Source organism: Schistocerca serialis, chromosome 10, assembly GCF_023864345.2.
Source record: "Schistocerca serialis cubense isolate TAMUIC-IGC-003099 chromosome 10, iqSchSeri2.2, whole genome shotgun sequence".
Classification (NCBI taxonomy): domain Eukaryota; kingdom Metazoa; phylum Arthropoda; class Insecta; order Orthoptera; family Acrididae; genus Schistocerca; species Schistocerca serialis.
The window spans coordinates 73,168,854-73,189,473 of NC_064647.1; the positions used below are offsets into that span (position 1 = coordinate 73,168,854).

The 20,620-nt window shown below is 41.4% G+C and overlaps 1 protein-coding gene across 1 annotated transcript in view; it reads right to left on the reverse strand.

Moving 5' to 3' along the window:
* Nucleotides 1–1,186: 1,186 nt before the first annotated feature.
* The window catches only part of LOC126424533 (uncharacterized), a 221,935-nt gene continuing 202,501 nt past the window's right edge, over nt 1,187–20,620 (reverse strand). Inside the window, exon 8 of the mRNA XM_050087271.1 lies at nt 1,187–1,863. Within this exon, the coding sequence (XP_049943228.1) occupies nt 1,275–1,863 (589 nt within the window). The 3' untranslated portion in view covers nt 1,187–1,274. The remainder of the gene's footprint in view (nt 1,864–20,620) is intronic.

Consider the following 20,620-nt stretch of genomic DNA (forward strand, 5'->3'; position numbering starts at 1 on the left):
TGCTGCTGCAAACGTTGACGAACTGTTCGTGCAGATGGTTGTCGTCTCGCATACGTCCTCATCTGTTGACGCAGGGTTCGAGACGTGGCTGTAAAATCCGTCACAGCCATGCGGATAAGAGGCCTGTCATCTCGACTGCTAGTGATACGAGGCCGTTGGTATCCAGCACGGCGTTCCGTATTACCCTCCTGAACCCATCGATTCCATATTCTGCTAACAGTGATTGGATCTCGACCAACACGAGCAGCAATGTCGCGATATGATAAACCGCAGTCACGATAGGCTACAATTCCTACAACCTTTATCAAAGTCGGAAACGTGATGGTACGCATTTCTCCTCCTTACACGATGTATCACAACAACGTTTCACCAGGCAACGCCGGTCAACTGCTGTTTGTGTATGAGAAATCGGTTGGAAACTTTCCTCATGTCAGCACGTTGTAGGTGTCGCCATCGGCGCCAACCTTGTGTGAATGCTATGAAAAGCTAATCAAATGATTCAAATGGCTCTGAGCACTATGGTACTAGAACTACGTAAACCTAACTAACCTAAGGACATCACACAACACCCATTCATCACGAGGCAGAGAAAATCCCTGACCCCGCCGGGAATCGAACCCGGGAACCCGGGTGTGCGAAGCGAGAACGCTACCGCAAGACCACGAGCTGTGGACAAAAGCTAATCTTTTGCATATCACAGCATCTTCTTCCTGTCGGTTAAATTTCGCGTCTGTAGCTTGTCATCTTCGTGGTGTAGCAATTTTAATGGACAGTAGTGTACTATTTCAAAAGTATTTAATGTGTAGCTGCACTTTAATAAATCCTGTTCTTAATATCGCCTTTCTTATTCATTTTTAAAGTGTAATAAACTAATAATGTAGCAGAGAGATTATTAAATTCGGTATTTATGAGAATTTCTTGACTGAATTACTTCTAAGTTTCAGGATAGCACTTGTTCTTAGGTCCACTATTAGAGTGTACCTTGGAACATGTTTTCGGTTTGAGAAACCTTAACTTTAGTAAGTATTTCTTATAATATAATAAAAAATATGCACCACATCAAAAACGAATGGCATCACTTAAAATTCGTATAAAAGATCTACTAAACGAATTTTACGTGTCTGGCGAGACGTGAAAACCTGGGAAATGTACCTCAGTACATGGGTACAAAGGACAGATTGCGTGATTAACATTTTCATATTATTTATTTGAAAAATACTGAAAAACATGTAAGGAAGCTCCTTTCATTTGAGTCCACAGATGTCTGTCGGATATCAGCTTAACAGATCGATAAGCTGCTGGTGGCTGTTCTCCCTGGCGAGGTCCAACGGCGTTTTCCCTTTGTCATTTCTGGCCCCCTTGTCGGCCCCGGCTTCCAGCAGCGTACTTGCCATCTCTGCATGGCCATTCCGCGCCGCGAAGTGCAGTGGTGTCCAGCCGTACCGGTTCTTCGCACTGTGGTAGGAGGAGTGGGCCAGCAGCAGCCGCACCAGGGCCAGGTGGCCGTGCTCTGCTGCCAGGAGCAGCGGCGTGCTGCGAATGTCGTTCCTGGCGTTGGCGTCCGCCCTGGCCTCGAGCAGCTGCCGTGCCACGGCCGCGTGGCCCTCCCTCGCAGCCCAGTGCAGGGGCGTGGCCTGATAGACGCCGTCCCTGGCGTCGACCTCCGCTCCGGCCCTCAGGAGACACCTCGCAACCGCCACGTGCCCCTTCTCTGCTGCCCAGAGCAGGGCAGTTTTCCTGAAATTGTCGTCGTCCCTCGCCTCCAAATCTGCACCGGCTGCCAGCAAACTCTGCAGCTCGCTGACTGCCCCCTCCTTAGCTGCCTGGATCAGCCTCCTCCCCTTCACCTCTGCAGAGAGACTCCTGTGCAGAAAAGGCAAGTTCTAAAATTTTTGTCGAAATGCACACTTACAGAGGAAACTACATTAGTTACGAAACCAGACCTGTCCAGTGACAACTAAATACAATTTTCCCATTCAAGTTGATTCCGTATTTCTAGTTTTCAGGAAAGCTTTTGACACCGTTCCTCACAAGCGACTTCTAAGCGGAGTTATTGAACGCAGTTTTCCGAAATTCCTTCACCAGGGAAGACGAATGGAATATTCCAGAATCTGAAACACGAACAGCTGCTTGCATGAGTTTCTTAGAAGTAGATACCTTAGGGGTTGCGAAGCAACTCAAATCGCTTGATACGGGCAAGTCTTCAGGTCCAGATTGTATACCGATTAGGTTCCTTTCAGATTACGCTGATACAATAGCTCCCTACTTAACAATCATATACAACCGCTCGCTCACCGATAGATCTGTACCTGCAGATTGGAAAATTCCGCAGGTCGCACCAGTGTTTAAGAAGGATAGTAGGAGTAATCCATCGAACTACAGACCTATATCATTGACGTCGATTCACAGTAGGGTTTTGGAGCATATACTGTATTCAAACATTATGAATCACTTCGAAGGGAACGATCTATTGATACGTAATCAGCATGGTTTCAGAAAACATCGTTCTTGTGCAAGGCACGAAGTAATGGCCGCTATCGGCAGGGGATCTCAAGTTGATTCCGTATTTCTAGATTTCCGGAAAGCTTTTGACACCGTTCCTCACAAGCGACTTCTAATCAAGCTGCGGGCCTATGGAGTATCGTCTCAGTTGTGCGACTGGATTCGTGATTTCCTGTCAGGAAGGTCGAAGTTCGTAGTAATAGACGGCAAATCATCGAGTAAAACCGAAATGATATCAGGTGTTCCCCAGGGAAGCGTTCTGGGGCCTCTGCTGTTCTTGATCTGTATAAATGACCCGGGTGACAATCTGAGCAGTTCTCTTAGGTTGTTCACAGATGATGCTGTAATTTACCGTCTAGTAAGGTCATCCGAAGACCAGTATCAGTTGCAAAGCGATTTAGAAAAGATTGCTGTACGGTGTGGCAGGTGGCAGTTGACACTAAATAACGAAAAGTGTGAGGTGATTCACATGAGTTCCAAAAGAAATCCGTTGGAATTCGATTACTCGATAAATAGTACAATTCTCAAGGCTGTCAATTCAACTAAGTACCTGGGTGTTAAAATTACGAACAACTTCAGTTGGAAAGACCACATAGATAATATTGTGGAGAAGGCGAGCCAAAGGTTGCGTTTCATTGGCAGGACACTTAGAAGATGCAACAAATCTACTAGAGACAGCTTACACTACACTCGTTCGTTCTCTGTTAGAACATTGCTGCGCGGTGTGGCATCCTTACTAGGTGGGATTGACGGAGGACATCGAAAGGGTGCAAAAAAGGGCAGCTCGTTTTGTATTATCACGTAGTAGGGGAGAGAGTGTGGCGCATATGATACGCGAGTTGGGATGGAAGTCATTAAAGCAAGGACGTTTTTCGTCGCGGCAAGATCTATTTACGAAGTTTCAGTCACCAACTTTCTCTTCTGAATGCGAAAATATTTTGTTGAGCTCAACCTACATAGGTAGGAATCTTCATCAAAATAAAATAAGAGAAACCAGAGCTCGAACAGAAAGGTTTAAATGTTCGTTTTTCCCGCGCGCTGTTCGGGAGTGGAATGGTAGAGAGATAGTATGATTATGGTTCGATGCACGCACGCACGCGTGCACACACACATACACACACACACTCACACACCACACACACAAACGCACGCACGCACTCACATACACAGTTTTCAACTTTAGTTCTTGTGGCTGCAATGTGTCTAAAGACAACAGCATCCTGCAACTTATGAGGATAATTTTATATATCATACATCCTTCTAGACTACCATTCGACATAAAACTCCAAATGAATCTTTGCTTCGTGAACACACTATAGACATTGCACTACCCACTTGTATTCTGAGGAACACATCATCTCATTTGTATGTGACTGCCTCACTACAATGAGTCAAAGACACAGTACCCACAGTTATGGTACTACAAACTGTGTGTTCCATGTCATTGGGAGTAATATTTTGCAGATCTTTATAAACTACGCCAACTACAAATAATTTCTCTGTATTATGCTGCCAAGTGAGATATTACTGCAGACAAATGCAATATCCGCCCATCAATTGAATATTCACTTTCTTTTTCTACAAGTATTATAAGTGCATGTAGATGCTAATGTCGCTGTTTCAACTGAAAACCATACAGTCCATATACTCAAATGGAACGTGGTGTCCTGATAACTGTGCGAAATACTTTTCGATGTTCTTCATCAAATATGAAGACATAAAATGTGAGTTATGACTGAGTGTATGGTGGCCGACAGCCTGGATGTCAGTTTGACCACCATGTTCTTTTAATTGTTGACACCCAGTTGGAGGTGATGCGCCATTGCGTGCATCTGGTGTGTGCACCTGTTCACCCTGACCAGCGAAATGGAATACTTAGCTTTAAAATACACAGAGCATTTACAGATGGCAAAGTCACATCCGCAGAATCAAAAAATTATACAAAAACGAGTCAGGCCGTAAGCTTTGGAACCAGACACGTTGGTATACCGCCAGCAAGATGGTTCACCTACAGCCGGCAGGGGTGGCCGAGCGGTAGGCGCTTTAGTCTGGAACCGCGCGACCGCTACGGTCGCAGGTTCGAATCCTGCCTCGGGCATGAATGTGTGATGTCTTTAGGTTCTTTTTTTTTTTTTTTTTTGGTCATCAGTCTACTGACTGGTTTGATGCGGCCCGCCACGAATTCCTTTCCTGTGCTAACCTCTTCATCTCAGAGTAGCACTTGCAACCTACGTCCTCAACTATTTGCTTGATGTATTCCAATCTCTGTCTTCCTCTACAGTTTTTGCCCTCTACAGCTCCCTCTAGTACCATGGAAGTCATTCCCTCATGTCTTAGCAGATGTCCTATCATCCTGTCCCTTCTCCTTATCAGTGTTTTCCACATATTCCTTTCCTCTCCGATTCTGCGTAGAACCTCCTCATTCCTTACCTTATCAGTCCACCTAATTTTCAACATTCGTCTATAGCACCACATCTCAAATCCTTCGATTCTCTTCTGTTCCGGTTTTCCCACAGTCCATGTTTCACTACCATACAATGCTGTACTCCAGACGTACATCCTCAGAAATTTCTTCCTCAAATTAAGGCCGGTATTTGATATTAGTAGACTTCTCTTGTCCAGAAATGCCTTTTTTGCCATAGCGAGTCTGCTTTTGATGTCGCTCCGTCCGTCATTGGTTATTTTACTGCCTAGGTAGCAGAATTCCTTAACTTCATTGACTTCGTGACCATCAATCCTGATGTTAAGTTTCTCGCTGTTCTCATTTCTACTACTTCTCATTACCATCGTCTTTCTCCGATTTACTCTCAAACCATACTGTGTACTCATTAGACTATTCATTCCGTTCAGCAGATCATTTAATTCTTCTTCACTTTCACTCAGGATAGCAATGTCATCAGCGAATCGTATCATTGATATCCTTTCACCTTGTATTTTAATTCCACTCCTGAACTTTTCTTTTATTTCCATCATTGCTTCCTCGATGTACAGATTGAAGAGTAGGGGCGAAAGGCTACAGCCTTGTCTTACACCCTTCTTAATACGAGCACTTCGTTCTTGATCGTCCACTCTTATTATTCCCTCTTGGTTGTTGTACATATTGTATATGACCCGTCTCTCCCTATAGCTTACCCCTACTTTTTTCAGAATCTCGAACAGCTTGCACCATTTTATATTGTCGAACGCTTTTTCCAGGTCGACAAACCCTATGAACGTGTCTTGATTTTTCTTTAGCCTTGCTTCCATTATTAGCCGTAACGTCAGAATTGCCTCTCTCGTCCCTTTACTTTTCCTAAAGCCAAACTGATCGTCACCTAGCGCATTCTCAATTTTCTTTTCCATTCTTCTGTATACTATTCTTGTAAGCAGTTTCGATGCATGAGCTGTTAAGCTGATTGTGCGATAATTCTCGCACTTGTCAGCTCTTGCCGTCTTCGGAATTGTGTGGACGATGCTTTTCCGAAAGTCAGATGGTATGTCGCCAGACTCATATATTCTACACACCAACGTGAATAGCCGTTTTGTTGCCACTTCCCCTAATAATTTTAGAAATTCTGATGGAATGTTATCTATCCCTTCTGCCTTATTTGACCGTAAGTCCTCCAAAGCTCTTTTAAATTCCGATTGTAATACTGGATCTCCTATCTCTTCTAAATCGACTCCTGTTTCTTCTTCTATCACATCAGACAAATCTTCACCCTCGTAGAGGCTTTCGATGTATTCTTTCCACCTATCTGCTCTCTCCTCTGCATTTAACAGTGGAATTCCCGTTGCACTCTTAATGTTACCACCGTTGCTTTTAATGTCACCAAAGGTCGTTTTGACTTTCCTGTATGCTGAGTCTGTCCTTCCGACAATCATATCTTTTTCGATGTCTTCACATTTTTCCTGCAGCCATTTCGTCTTAGCTTCCCTGCACTTCCTATTTATTTCATTCCTCAGCGACTTGTATTTCTGTATTCCTGATTTTCCCGGAACATGTTTGTACTTCCTCCTTTCATCAATCAACTGAAATATTTCTTCTGTTACCCATGGTTTCTTCGCAGCTACCTTCTTTGTACCTATGTTTTCCTTCCCAACTTCTGTGATGGCCCTTTTTAGAGATGTCCATTCCTCTTCAACTGTACTGCCTACTGCGCTATTCCTTATTGCTGTATCTACAGCGTTGGAGAACTTCAAACGTATCTCGTCATTCCTTAGTACTTCCGTATCCCACTTCTTTGCGTATTGATTCTTCCTGACTAATGTCTTGAACTTCAGCCTACTCTTCATCACTACTATATTGTGATCTGAGTCTATATCTGCTCCTGGGTACGCCTTACAATCCAGTATCTGATTTCGGAATCTCTGTCTGACCATGATGTAATCTAATTGAAATCTTCCCGTATCTCCCGGCCTTTTCCAAGTATACCTCCTCCTCTTGTGATTCTTGGACAGGGTATTCGCTATTACTAGGTGAAACTTGTTACAGAACTCAATTAGTCTTCCTCCTCTTTCATTCCGTGTCCCAAGCCCATATTCTCCTGTAATCTTTTCTTCTACTCCTTCCCCTACAACTGCATTCCAGTCGCCCATGACTATTAGATTTTCGTCCCCCTTTACATACTGCATTATCCTTTCAATGTCCTCATACACTTTCTCTATCTGTTCAGCTTGCGACGTCGGCATGTATACCTGAACTATCGTTGTCGGTGTTGGTTCTGATTATAACAACCCGGTCACTGAATTGTTCACAGTAACACACTCTCTGCCCTACCTTCCTATTCATAACGAATCCTACACCTGTTATATCATTTTCTGCTGCCTTTGATAGTACCCGATACTCATCTCACCAGAAATCTTTGTCTTCCTTCCACTTCACTTCACTGACCCCTACTATATCTAGATTGAGCCTTTGCATTTCCCTTTTCAGATTTTCTAGTTTCCCTACCACGTTCAAGCTTCTGACATTCCACGCCCCGACTCGTAGTACGTTATCCTTTCGTTGATTATTCAATCTTTTTCTCGTGGTAACCTCCCCCTTGGCAGTCCCCTCCTGGAGATCCGAATGGGGGACTATTCCGGAATCTTTTGCCAACGGAGGGATCATCATGACACTTCTTCAATTACAGGCCACATGTCCTGTGGATATACGTTACGTGTCTTTAATGCAGTGGTTTACATTGCCTTCTGCATCCTCATGTCGTTGATCATTGCTGATTCTTCCGCCTTCAGGGGCAATTTCCCACCTCTAGGACAAGAGAGTGCCCTGAACCTCTATCCGCTCCTCCGCCCTCTTTGACAAGGCCGTAAGTCTTCGGCCGCCAATGCTGATTATTTATGAAAATTTAGGCAATGGCGGGGATCGAACCCGGGACCGAAGACGTTTTGATTATGAATCAAAGACGCTACCCCTAGACCACGGGTAGCTCCCTAGGCCACGGGTCTTTAGGTTAGTTAGGTTTAAGTAGTTCTAAGTTATAGGGGACTGATGACCTCAAAGGTTATGTCCCAAAGTGCTCAGAGCCATTTGAACCATTTTGGTTCACCTACGGATGTGGTCTACCGCTACTGATATTGTACTTCGAATCAGGATCACTGGTATTTTAAGATATTTTGCTGGCCTACCACGTTCCCTTATTACTACTCTGCTTTTTCTGGGCCTTCCTAACAAGTGGTCACCTCATCATCACTTCCAGAACGAAAAATCCCTTGCACCACTTCTACAGCCGTTCTCAAAGAAAGTTTACGCTCATTTAGAAAAATCGTATGCATGCTTCAGTTTCTCGAAGGTTTTGGCTGTTAAAAGATGTACAGCTCTGCACTGTGCAACTCTGTACTGCTGAAGCACCCACCAACAGTGGGAGGGAATCCAGTTTACACGTGTGAGGTTACTGGGAATGGCAGAAGCGTCAATTTGTGTGGGTGTGCCTCCCGCTACACCCATGTAGGCTGACAGGACATGGCACAACAGGTAGTTTGGTGAGTAATTTTCCTGGCACTAATGGACAGTTTGTTGACCTGATGAAAAATCGCTCATATCAAAGCACGATTGTCATGACATAAAATTTCTTAGCCTTTTTAAAAAAAAAATTTCCTCAAATACCACATACAAATGTCTTCCGTAATAACAATGTTTCAGTCCAAAATAATCTAGTGTTATCGTGGGTTGCTAAGCCATATTTAAATTACTGAGTTTCGAAATGTTAACAAGAGACAATTGAATGTTATCATTTAGGCAGAAAACTAAGGACATTACCAAAAATATTATTCTACTTGGAAGTATTTTTTACTACGTGGTTCCAGAAATTTTTTTCATTTGTAATTTTTATCATACATTTTTTTCCTCTCTCTCTCTCTCTCTCTCTCTACTGGTGAAAATTACTATAACAATGTTTCATATGATATTAGGTGGCAGAACAATAAGCTAATATAAAAACGCTATCCAGATGTAATGACTAGCTTTAAGAAACAGTACATTACATAAGCAATAATTAGGTGAAATGAATATAATATACTGAAGAGAATGAATGACTCAATTACAATGAAATCAATGAAGATACACTGGATTCAAATCATGTCAGTGCAAACCAGGCAGATTTGTTGAACCTGGGATGTAATGCTGTGGACCTTTGGCGACAGTTTAAAATTTGTGCCAGACCTTGGACGAGAATCGAGGTTTTTCTGCTCATTGTGAGCACTCATCTTAACGTTCTTTTCTAATCTCTCACTTTGAGAGATAATTAAAAGGATCCGTTTATTCCTCAAAACAGGAGTTTCTTTGACCTTCCTATCCCAATAAAATAGTTGTTCAGTGTGAGAGTGATTCGTCCAATTCAGTTGAAGGATTTTCTCAAACTCTATGTTTGTCTATGTTCCTCTTGTGTTGAAAGCTATTTTTGTCCCACTATCCAGCTCAGCCTACGACAAGGTACTGCAGTCACTGAAGCTGGGGACCTCCTAGAATCTGTATAATGTCTCCGATACAGACCAGACCAAAAAATATGTTCTCCCCATTGACTTGGATTTTTGTGGTCGGCATGGGATTGCTTGTATTGTCCCTTGTCAGTGGCATTCATGTAATATGGTTAGTATAAATCAATTGTGATTTGTCAGGCCTATATTCATTGAAAAGTCTTTCCTAGGGGATTCCGACAAAATGAAAAGATACGAAATAGGACTGAAGTCAGTAGCCTTGATTTGTGGTTTAAAATTCCCTTATTGCAGTTCTCTGTCGTAATACATTTCAAACACTGGAACAGGACCGAGGCTCCAAGCTGCCACCCTCATGTGTGTACACAATGTCCTTCAACGCTGACAGAGTACAGCATGGCCGAGCGGCTCTGTAACACCTCTGCTTCTGTCAGTGACATCCTTCGAGCTCTGTGGCTAACATAGGGGCCAGCATCCCCGGTACTGCGGCAGCCGTGACCCACTGCAGAAGCACTCTGGCCACTGCGCTAGTACTCGAGAGCTCGGCGGGCACGAGCTGGTGGCAGCACTGCGTCTCGTGTCTCAGGACAAGTTTCCGTGATGCGAGGTCGAACTGAGGACCTGCGCGGCATTTCAGACGTCACTTCAAATGATTGCCCTACAGTGATGCTGTTGTGGAACCAACGCAACAATGTTTCAAATGCAAAAGTTGTTGGGTATTTATAAGCTCACAATCCACACCAGCTGGGGTTTTGCTATGTTCTTGTGGTTCCAACACTAAACACTTCCACACATGAAAATTCCTTGCAGATTAAAACTGTGTGCCGGACCGAGACTCGAACTCGAGACCTTTGCCCCGTACTCACAGCTTTACTTCCACCAATACCTCGTCTCCTACCTTCCAAACTTTACAGAAGCTCTCCTTTCTTTCAAGAGTGCTAGTCATGCATGGTTCGCAGGAGAGCAGATCAGAATTTAGTAATGATGATGAGTAGACACTAGTTCAGGAGAAGCATCCAGAAGCACCAGTGTAGAAGAAAGTGGGATATTGAAGTACTGAGAAATGATGAGATGAGTTTGAAGTTCGCTAAGGGTGTCGATACTGTGATAAGGAATATCAGAATAGGCAGTGTACTTGAAGAGGAGGGGACGTCTATAAATAAAAGATCGTCACACTTGTTGGACAGACAAACATTGGTACAAGGTAGGTAAATGTGAAGAAACCTTCGGTAACAGAGAAAATACTTCAACTGATCAATGAAGCACAAAAATGTTAAGGGAAAAACAGGAATACAGCAATATAAATCACTTATGAATGAAGTAAACAGCAAGTGTAGGGAAGTCAATGCTTAATGGCTCCATGGAAAATGTGAGGAAATCGATAAAGAATTGCTCACTGGAAGAACTGACTCAGCATACAGGCAAGTAAAATAAAACTTCAATGAAACTCAAAGCAAAGGTGGTAACAATAAGAGTGCAACAGGGATGCCACTTTAAATGCAGAGGAGCGAGCTGAGGGGTATAAAAGCACACTGAAGGTCTCTACAAGGGGGGTGACTTGTCTGACAGTGTGATAGAAGAAGAACCAGGAGTTGATAAGGAAGAGGTAGGTGTCTATTATTAGAGTCAGAATTCAAAAGAGCTGGAAAACGTGAGAACATATAAGGTAGAAGGGATACATAGATTTCTAAAATCATTGGGGGAAGCAACAAAAGGACTGTTCTCATCAGCGAGATGAATGTACAAGACTGGTGATATACTGTCAGGCTTTCGGAAAAATATCATCCACATAATTCCAAAGATTGCAAGGGCCGATAACTGAATGAACTATCACACAATCAGCTTAAATGCTTGTACATTCAAGCAGCTGATGAGCATAATATACAGAAGAATGGAAAAGAAAGTTGAAGATCTGTTAGATGGAAATCAGTTGGTCCTCAGGAAAGGTAAAGAAACCAGAGAGGTGGTTCTAATGTCACATTTGATAACGGAAGCAAGACTAAAGGAAAATGGAGACACCATCGTAGGATTTGTGGACCTAGAAAATGTGTTCAGCAATGTAAAGGTGCGCGAGATGTTCGATATTCTGAGGAACATTGGAATAGGTTACAGGAAATGATGGGTGAAATACCGTATAAGACTGGAAAATCAAATCAAAATGTTTGGGTTAAATAGGGTGTAAGACAGGGATGCAGCCTTTCATTACCACTGTTCGATCTACATATCAAAGAAGCAATGTCAAAAGTGAAGGAAAGGTTGACAGCTGGATTAAAATTCAGGGCGAAAGGATACGAACGAACGACAGCATTAGTCGATGACATTGTTGTCTTCAGCGAAAGTGAATACGAATTACAGGATATGTCAAATGAAATGAACAGTCTAATGAGTATAGAATGTGGACTGAGAGTAAAACAGGAAAGTACCAGAGCAATGAGAAGCAGCAGAAAAGAGTAGTGGGAAACTTAACATCTAGTCTGGTGATCACGACACAGGTGAAGTTAAGGAATTATGCCACTTCGGAAGCAAAATAACCGACGACAGATGAAGCGAGGAGGACGTAAGAAAAAGACTAGTAGGTGGACCGATAAGATAAGGAACGAGGAGGTTCTCCGTAGAATCGGTGAAGGAAGGAACGTACAGAAAACACTCGAAAGGAGAAGGAAATATGCAGAGACATGAGGGAAGAGCCACCATGGACCCAGAGGGAGCTGAAGAGGATATAGCCTTCGACTGGGACTGGAATACATCCAATACATAACTGAGGCCGTCAGGTGCAAGTGCTGAAGGAACTGGTGCAGGAGAGAGGTTCACAGTGGGCTGCACCAAACCAGTCAGAAGACTGATCACTCAAAAAGAAAAGCCATTAATTAAATCATTTCCAGATTAAAATTGAAGACAGCGCAAGAGAAGCGACAATATTTCCAAGAGAAAATTGTGGACTCACTAATGTAACAGACATGTGGATTGAAATAGAAACTACAGGCCTATAAACAAGCTCACTGATGAAATAGTAGTAGATGCTCGAAATTCTATGGCCACATCTGCCGAATGCACAACACTAGATTAACAAAAGAACTCCTAAATATAATAAATTCGGAGAGTTGAAATTCACTTATTTAGAATTAACTGGGCAGAGTCAAACGGAGACCTTTTCGTAAGGCGAAAGTGTACGTCTAGCAGCAAAACGTAATCTACAACATGTAAAAGAAAAATCCGTCGATAGTCCAAGAATGAAACGCGTTCAAAAGATACAAAATCAGCTAACTGCCGCAGCACCACCAGAACATACCATCCCTCACACAGCCCGCTTGAAAAGTCCTCAAAATGCACTATTGACCGCCGAGACTTTTAATTAAACTTTTCCTTCAACACGGCATCATGTTCTTTTTGCATTGTCAGACTATCTTTCCTGTCAGCAGAGACATGCTGATAGATTTGCTACTAGTTCATTCGATGAACACTCAACTATTACTGATTTTTTCCTTTTCTCAAAAACAGTATTGAGAACATTTCGAGAACTGGTATTTCAAGCTGAATGAATGATGATTCTATTGCAGTCAGCGTACATTTTCCATAAGGTCAATAAGGATAAAATTAGAGCTCTTACAGAAGCTTACAGACAGTCGCTTTTCCCTCGTTCTATTTGCTTGTGGAACAGATAATGAACTGACTAGTAGTTGTTCATAGTATCCCCTGCCATGCATCATACGGTGGCTTTCAGGGTATATATGTACACGTAGATGTAGATGTGTACCACTTTTACATGTTTTATTGTCATTTTTCCCCCCATGAACCATGGACCTTGCCGTTGGTGGGGTGGCTTGCGTGCCTCAGCGATACAGATGGCCGTACCGTAGGTGCAACCACAACGGAGGGGTATCTGTTGAGAGGCCAGACAAACATGTGGTTCCTGAAGAGGGGCAGCAGCCTTTTCAGTAGTTGCAGGGGCAACAGACTGGATGATTGACTGATCTGGCCTTGTAACACTATCCAAAACGGCCTTGCTGTGCTGGTACTGCGAACGGTTGAAAGCAAGGGGAAACTACAGCCGTAATTTTTCCTGAGGACATGCAGCTTTACTGTATGATTAAATTATGATGGCGTCCTCTTGGGTAAAATATTCCGGAGGTAAAATAGTCCCCCATTCGGATCTCCGGGCGGGGACTTCTTAGGAGGACGTCGTTATCAGGAGAAAGAAAACTGGCGTTCTACGGATCGGAGCGTGGAATGTCAGATCTCTTAATCGGGCAGGTAGGTTAGAAAATTTAAAAAGGGAAATGGATAGGTTAAAGTTAGATATAGTGGGAATTAGTGAAGTTCGGTGGCAGGAGGAACAAGACTTTTGGTCAGGTGATTACAGGGTTATAAATACAAAATCAAATAGGGGTAATGCAGGAGTAGGTTTAATAATGAATAAAAAAATAGGAGTGCGGGTTAGCTACTACAAACAGCATAGTGAACGCATTATTGTGGCCAGTATAGACACAAAGCCCATGCCTACTACAGCAGTACAAGTTTATATGCCAACTAGCTCTGCAGATGATGAAGAAATAGATGAAATGTATGACGAGATAAAAGAAATTATTCAGGTAGTGAAGGGAGACGAAAATTTAATAGTCATGAGTGACTGGAATTCGTCAGTAGGAAAAGGGAGAGAAGGAAACATAGATGGTGAATATGGATTGGGGGAAGGAATGAAAGAGGAAGCCGCCTTGTAGAATTTTGCACAGAGCATAACTTAATCATAGCTAACACTTGGTTCAAGAATCATATAAGAAGGTTGTATACCTGGAAGAATCCTGGAGATACTAAAAGGTATCAGATAGATTATATAATGGTAAGACAAAGATTTAGGAACCAGGTTTTAAATTGTAAGACATTTCCTGGGGCAGATGTGGATTCTGACCACAATCTATTGATTATGAACTGCAGATTGAAACTGAAGAAACTGCAAAAAGGTGGGAATTTAAGGAGATGGGACCTGGATAAACTGAAAGAACCAGAAGTTGTAGAGAGTTTCAGGGAGAGCATAAGAGGACAATTGACAGGAATGGGGGAAAGAAATACAGTAGAAGAAGAATGGGTAGCTCTGAGGGATGAAGTAGTGAAGGCAGCAGAGGATCAAGTAGGTAAAAAGACGAGGGCTAATAGAAATCCTTGGGTAACAGAAGAAATATTGAATTTAATTGATGAAAGGAGAAAATATAAAAATGCAGCAAATGAAGTAGGCAAAAAGGAATACAAACGTCTCAAAAATGATATCGACAGGAAGTGCAAAATGGCTAAGCAGGGATGGCTAGAGGAAAAATGTAAGGATGTAGAGGCTTGTCTCACTAGGGGTAAGATAGATACTGCCTACAGGAAAATTAAAGAGACCTTTGGAGACAAGAGAACCACTTGTATGAATATCAAGAGCTCAGATGGCAACCCAGTTCTAAGCAAAGATGGGTAGGCAGAAAGTTGGAAGGAGTATATAGAGGGTTTATACAAGGGCGATGTACATGAGGACAATATTATGGAAATGGAAGAGGATGTAGATGAAGACGAAATGGGAGATAAGATACTGCGTGAAGAGTTTGACAGAGCACTGAAGGACCTGAGTCTTAACAAGGCCCCGGGTGTAGACAACATTCCATTAGAACTACTGACAGCCTTGGGAGAGCCAGTCCCGACAAAACTCTACCATCTGGTGAGCAAGATGTATGAGACAGGCGAAATACCCACAGACTTCAAGAAGAATATAATAATTCCAATCCCAAAGAAAGCAGGTGTTGACAGATGTGAAAATTACCGAACTATCAGTTTAATAAGTCACAGCTGCAAAACACTAACGCGAATTCTTTCAGACGAATGGAAAAACTGGTAGCAGCCGACCTCAGGGAAGATCAGTTTGGATTCCGTAGAAATGTTGGAACCCGTGAGTCAATACTGACCTTACGACTTATCTTAGAAGAAAGATTAAGAAAAGGCAAACCTACGTTTCTAGCATTTGTAGACTTAGAGAAAGCTTTTGACAATGTTAACTGGAATACTCTATTTCAAAATCTAAAGGTGGCAGGGGTAAAATACAGCGAGTGAAAGGCAATTTACAATTTGTACAGAAACCAGATGGCAGTCATAAGAGTCGAGGGGCACGAAAGGGAAGCTGTGGTTGGGAAAGGAGTGAGACAGGGTTGTAGCCTCTCCCCGATGTTATTCAATCTCTATATTGAGCAAGCAGTAAAGGAAACAAAAGGAAAATTTGGAGTAGGTATTAAAATCCATGGAGAAGAAATAAAAACTTTGAGGTTCGCCGATGACATTGTAATTCTGTCAGAGACAGCAAAGGACTTGGGAGAGCAGTTGAACGGAATGGACAGTGTCTTGAAAGGAGGATATAAGATGAACATCAACAAAAGCAAAACGAGGATAATGGAATGTAGTCAAATTAAGTCGGGTGATGCTGAGGGAATTAGATTAGGAAATGAGACACTTAAAGTAGTAAAGGAGTTTTGCTATTTAGGGAGTAAAATAACTGATGATGGCCGAAGTAATGAGGATATAAAATGTAGACTGGCAATGGCAAGGAAAGCGTTTCTCAAGAAGAGAAATTTGTTAACATCGAGTATAGATTTAAGTGTCAGGAACTCGTTTCTGAAAGTATTTGTATGGAGTGTAGCCATGTATGGAAGTGAAACATGGACGATAACTAGTTTGGACAAGAAGAGAATAGAAGCTTTCGAAATGTGATGCTACAGAAGAATGCTGAAGATAAGGTGGGTAGATCACGTAACTAATGAGGAGGTATTGAATAGGATTGGGGAGAAGAGAAGTTTGTGGCCCAACTTGACTACAAGAAGGGATCAGTTGGTAGGACATGTTCTGAGGCATCAAGGGATCACAAATTTAGCATTGGAGGGCACCGTGGAGGGTAAAAATCGTAGAGGGAGACCAAGAGATGAATACACTAAGCAGATTCAGAAGGATGTAGGTTGCAGTAGGTACTGGGAGATGAAGAAGCTTGCACAGGATAGAGTAGAATGGAGAGCTGCATCAAACCAGTCTCAGGACTGAAGACCACAACAACAACAACAAGTATGGATTTTGTTGTTACACGTCGTATTGTACATTTACTGTTAAGACACTCTAGCCACGTGGAAAGTATTTTAATTAATAACTGTAAGTATTCTGTTTTAACCTATGCTTGTCACCTAAACTACCTCGTGAAATTGCCCTCTACTAACTACAGCTCTTTTTTGTGTAAGCACAGGATGCTCTCAGGTCTTTGCTAGCTACTGCTCACATACTTGCATATACAAGTTGTGTAATGTTGATATTGATATGAGAGTACTCATCATACAATGTTACGGCTTTCAGCCTTCATACCCTTTTACATATTTGAAGATTTTTCTATACACTTAACTCTCTGCCAACAGAACATATTGTTCCATTATTATTTCTTTTCCTATTTTGTAACTGGTCTGATTACGGCAGTCACACGAAATAAGCAACTTTGAATTTATGAATAAAGTGTCAAATATGATTGCAGACTTGTTTACAAGCTTTACATCCTCAACTGAGTACCAAAAATTATCGTGTCATAATCCTTGATCGCTTCAAGTTTAATATTCAAGTTTATTATACTCCGAGTTAACTGAAACGAAGTTTTCCAGACTGGGAACTATAGAAGTCCCAACAGTACAGTCCCCGCAGTTACATTAAGATTTTCATGTTTAGGGTAGTTCCATTAGTCAGGAAATTCTTATAGTCAGCTTTCTCACATGTCACTTTGATATATGTTAATTTTTTTTTTTTGTATTTTTTTGCAAATATTCCTTGTAGTTGGTCAGAAGACTGCTTTCATGAGGATATTCCTTACATATTATCTTCACAATGAAAACCCTAGAGTGCTTGTAATGTTTATAGATGTGGTTTCATATCACTTACATGTAACAGCCCTGTCGAATCAGATTTTTTACTGATAACGATGTCGTAAGTTTTCGTTGACATTGGTACTGGATGCCTCATCCATACGATGTTATGTATAACATTTGCCATCTGTTCATTACATCCCACTTTGCTCACTGTCCTAATACAGAAACGGTTTTAACACAATCATACACTTTGTCTAAGTCCACGATCATTGTGGCTAGTTATGATCCACACACTGAGTGAGACTTAATATATATCTTTATATTCTGCCAGTATATCTAACTGTAGTTATCAAGGAGCACATTATTTTTCACAAGTAGTTTTAGTTTGCCATTTAATAATCATGCTAAAGTTTGTACGAGGTATTAAGTAATATCGTCAATCTATCATATTACACTTAATAAGCCATGGCACTGATTTACACTTTACTGTATCTCCAAATAACACTTATTTTTCCACACATGTCACCTACATTGCATACTGTGTCTATTTAATTTTATTGTTTTGTATTTCTTGTAAGAAAATTATACCTAACTCCGCTGTGTAAAGATAGTCTTTGAGAGTTTATACCTTTACCTATGACTGTAAACAGTTTACGTTTAAACTAGTTGGTTTTAGTTTTTCACGCCCTGTGATATTTTATACAAGACTTTTTTGTCATTCTCAAAACTGTCTACTGCTAATCACAGAGGTTCACTTTCTTCACCCTTACACCGTTATTCTTATTAGTGCCATGCCTACATGTTGTCGCTCAGTACACATTCTGCACTCCAACCAGGTTTACCTATTCTCTTTATCAAAAACGTTTTTTCTCCTTTTTTTTAAAGTCCTGTCTTAGTTCATTTTAGCTTCTTCCTTTATTTCCTCTTGCAACTGATTCTTTATTGCATTCACCAAATGTGATGGCACAGTGGTTAGCACACTGGGCGATAGTTCTAGTTGCCATTCACCATTGAGATTTAGGTTCTTCCAGTATTTCCCCAAATCGCAACGGGAAAATACCTGCATGTTTCCTTTGAACACGGTGTGGCTGATTTCTTTTGGCATAGTTTCATAATCTACGACTCTGCTCTGTCTCAATGACTGCATTGATGGTGGGACATTAAACAAATTTCCTTCTTTTCTTATAGCTTTTTTCGGTTTTTTGTAACCTTTTTGGTTGCTTTCAGCGTGTTGTCTTCATTCTTTATAGTGATGCTTTTGTGGTGTAAATTTCTCGTTTCCATGTCTTCTTTATGATTTCATTCCTTTAATTTACTTTCTGCTTTCTCTTCTGTCACATTCTCTACCGATATTCTACTGGATTCGATTTTACTATTCGTTACATCAATTAAAGTCCTTTCCTGGACACCATGTTCACTCTGTTTAATATTACTGACCGGCAAATGAAAATGTACGGCTCCAAAGACTCTTTAAAGTCTGAAACATTTGTAATGGGTAAATGCAGACTTAAGTGACTAACAAAATTTGTAACAAGGTTGGGAGTTGAACCCAGGTCTGCTGCTCACTAGAACCACTACGCCACCATGGCACAGTGGCTTTGCAAAACACCATGGGCTACCTTAGCACCCCTCTCTTCTCAATCCAAATTCCCATGCAGGCTTCAGTCTGCTCAGTACTTCCCCTAAACCCAAACAGTAATGCATAGGTTCTCCAACCGTACCGGAACAGCACATCAGTATCGAACGAAACAAGGGATCCTGCCTGAAACCCAGGCATAGATGCTTTAAGCAAATGAAATTATATGGTTCGAAACAGCCTGCACGAGCAGCGAGACCCCCATGGACACCTCATGTTACAGGAGTAAAATCAAGCGGTTATGATGTCATGGTGTTCCGTGCAGAGCACAGACAGATGGTCAGACACACGGTCTAGTAATCTGAGGAATCGGTACACTGATAAGCAGATAATCGAGGTTTTGCTCTTTGTCTGATTCTCTGCTGTTATACACGTTAAGATTCGAGCGGGAATGTTAATTTATGTGTGGTATTCAGCCATGTGGCTTGATCTTAGGTCCTGAAACTGACTGAGAAAACTACTCGCTCACTACAGTGTTGAATCTCACGATTTGCTTTACACACTAAACAGCACAAATAATAGATAATTGCACTCCATATTTTGACGTGTTCAAACTCAACTAAATAAAGAAAATAAATACCAACACTCTGTTTTTAAATATTGTTACATAGCCTCTTCCGAAAAACATCCCCACCTACAGCGGTAGTCGGAAGTCTCCCTCCCACTGTACTTTTATAAATTAATAAGTCACATATCTAACAAATTTCTTTGACATTTCTGTACGTGTGCCTGAGACACACTTACAGGTCACCTACAGTGCTTCTTTCCACGTAGGATATAACAAGTCAACTTCCAGTTGTTAAGGAATTGGACACGCCTGGTTAAAACAGCATTAAACTCTTGATTATTGTACAAACGAGTTTATGTGTGAAATATTTGACGTCGGGAATGTCAGCGAGGGAAAGTATAGAAAAATTTTGAAATTACGTTTAAAATTTGTTGGAATTGGCTAAGTGCTCTCGTTATGAAACAGTGGATTAGTGTACTCTGGGTAACTTCAACTTAATTTTATGGAAACTTAGTTTTTCAGGTGTCTCATTCATTTGTGTATGTGGATACTATCTGCAAAATATGCTGCAAAAATGTTACTGGTAAAGAAGTTACAAATTAAAACATCATGCCTGATGCGGCAGATTTTCATGCATCACCATATTTGTGATGTTATATGTCCTGAACTTTGTGTTGTAGAGTTATATAACTTTTCAGGCACATTCTGTGTTATATTTTAATACTGTCTGCAAAAGCCATTACGAATGGAGTCAGTATTAAAGAAGCAATAAATTTAAAAGTTCCTGTCCTAATTGGCAGTTTTATTGCCGGAATAGTGAAAGTGCAAAAAGTGATAATTTTTTCCTTATCATTGAAGGGAGTGGGGAAGTCAGGAGAAAAAGTTTGAAAAGTTTGAAATTACATTTTGAGTTTGATCGCAAGTCACTAAGTGCTCTCATTCTCAAATAGTGGACGAATACAGTCTGGATATTTGTGCAGCATATTACAATTCTTTTTCTCGTCCACACTCACTGACTCGCCATTTGAGAGGTTGGTCGTTGTTACTCCCATAAGCTTCAGGCTAGATAGGAAGTGATATGTGTACCAAATTTGGTTGAAATCAATACAGTAACTTTGGATATGTTGCAAATACATTTTTTAAAAAAAAATCATGCAGCGGTTTATGAGATGTTGAACATACATACATAATACATACATACATACACAC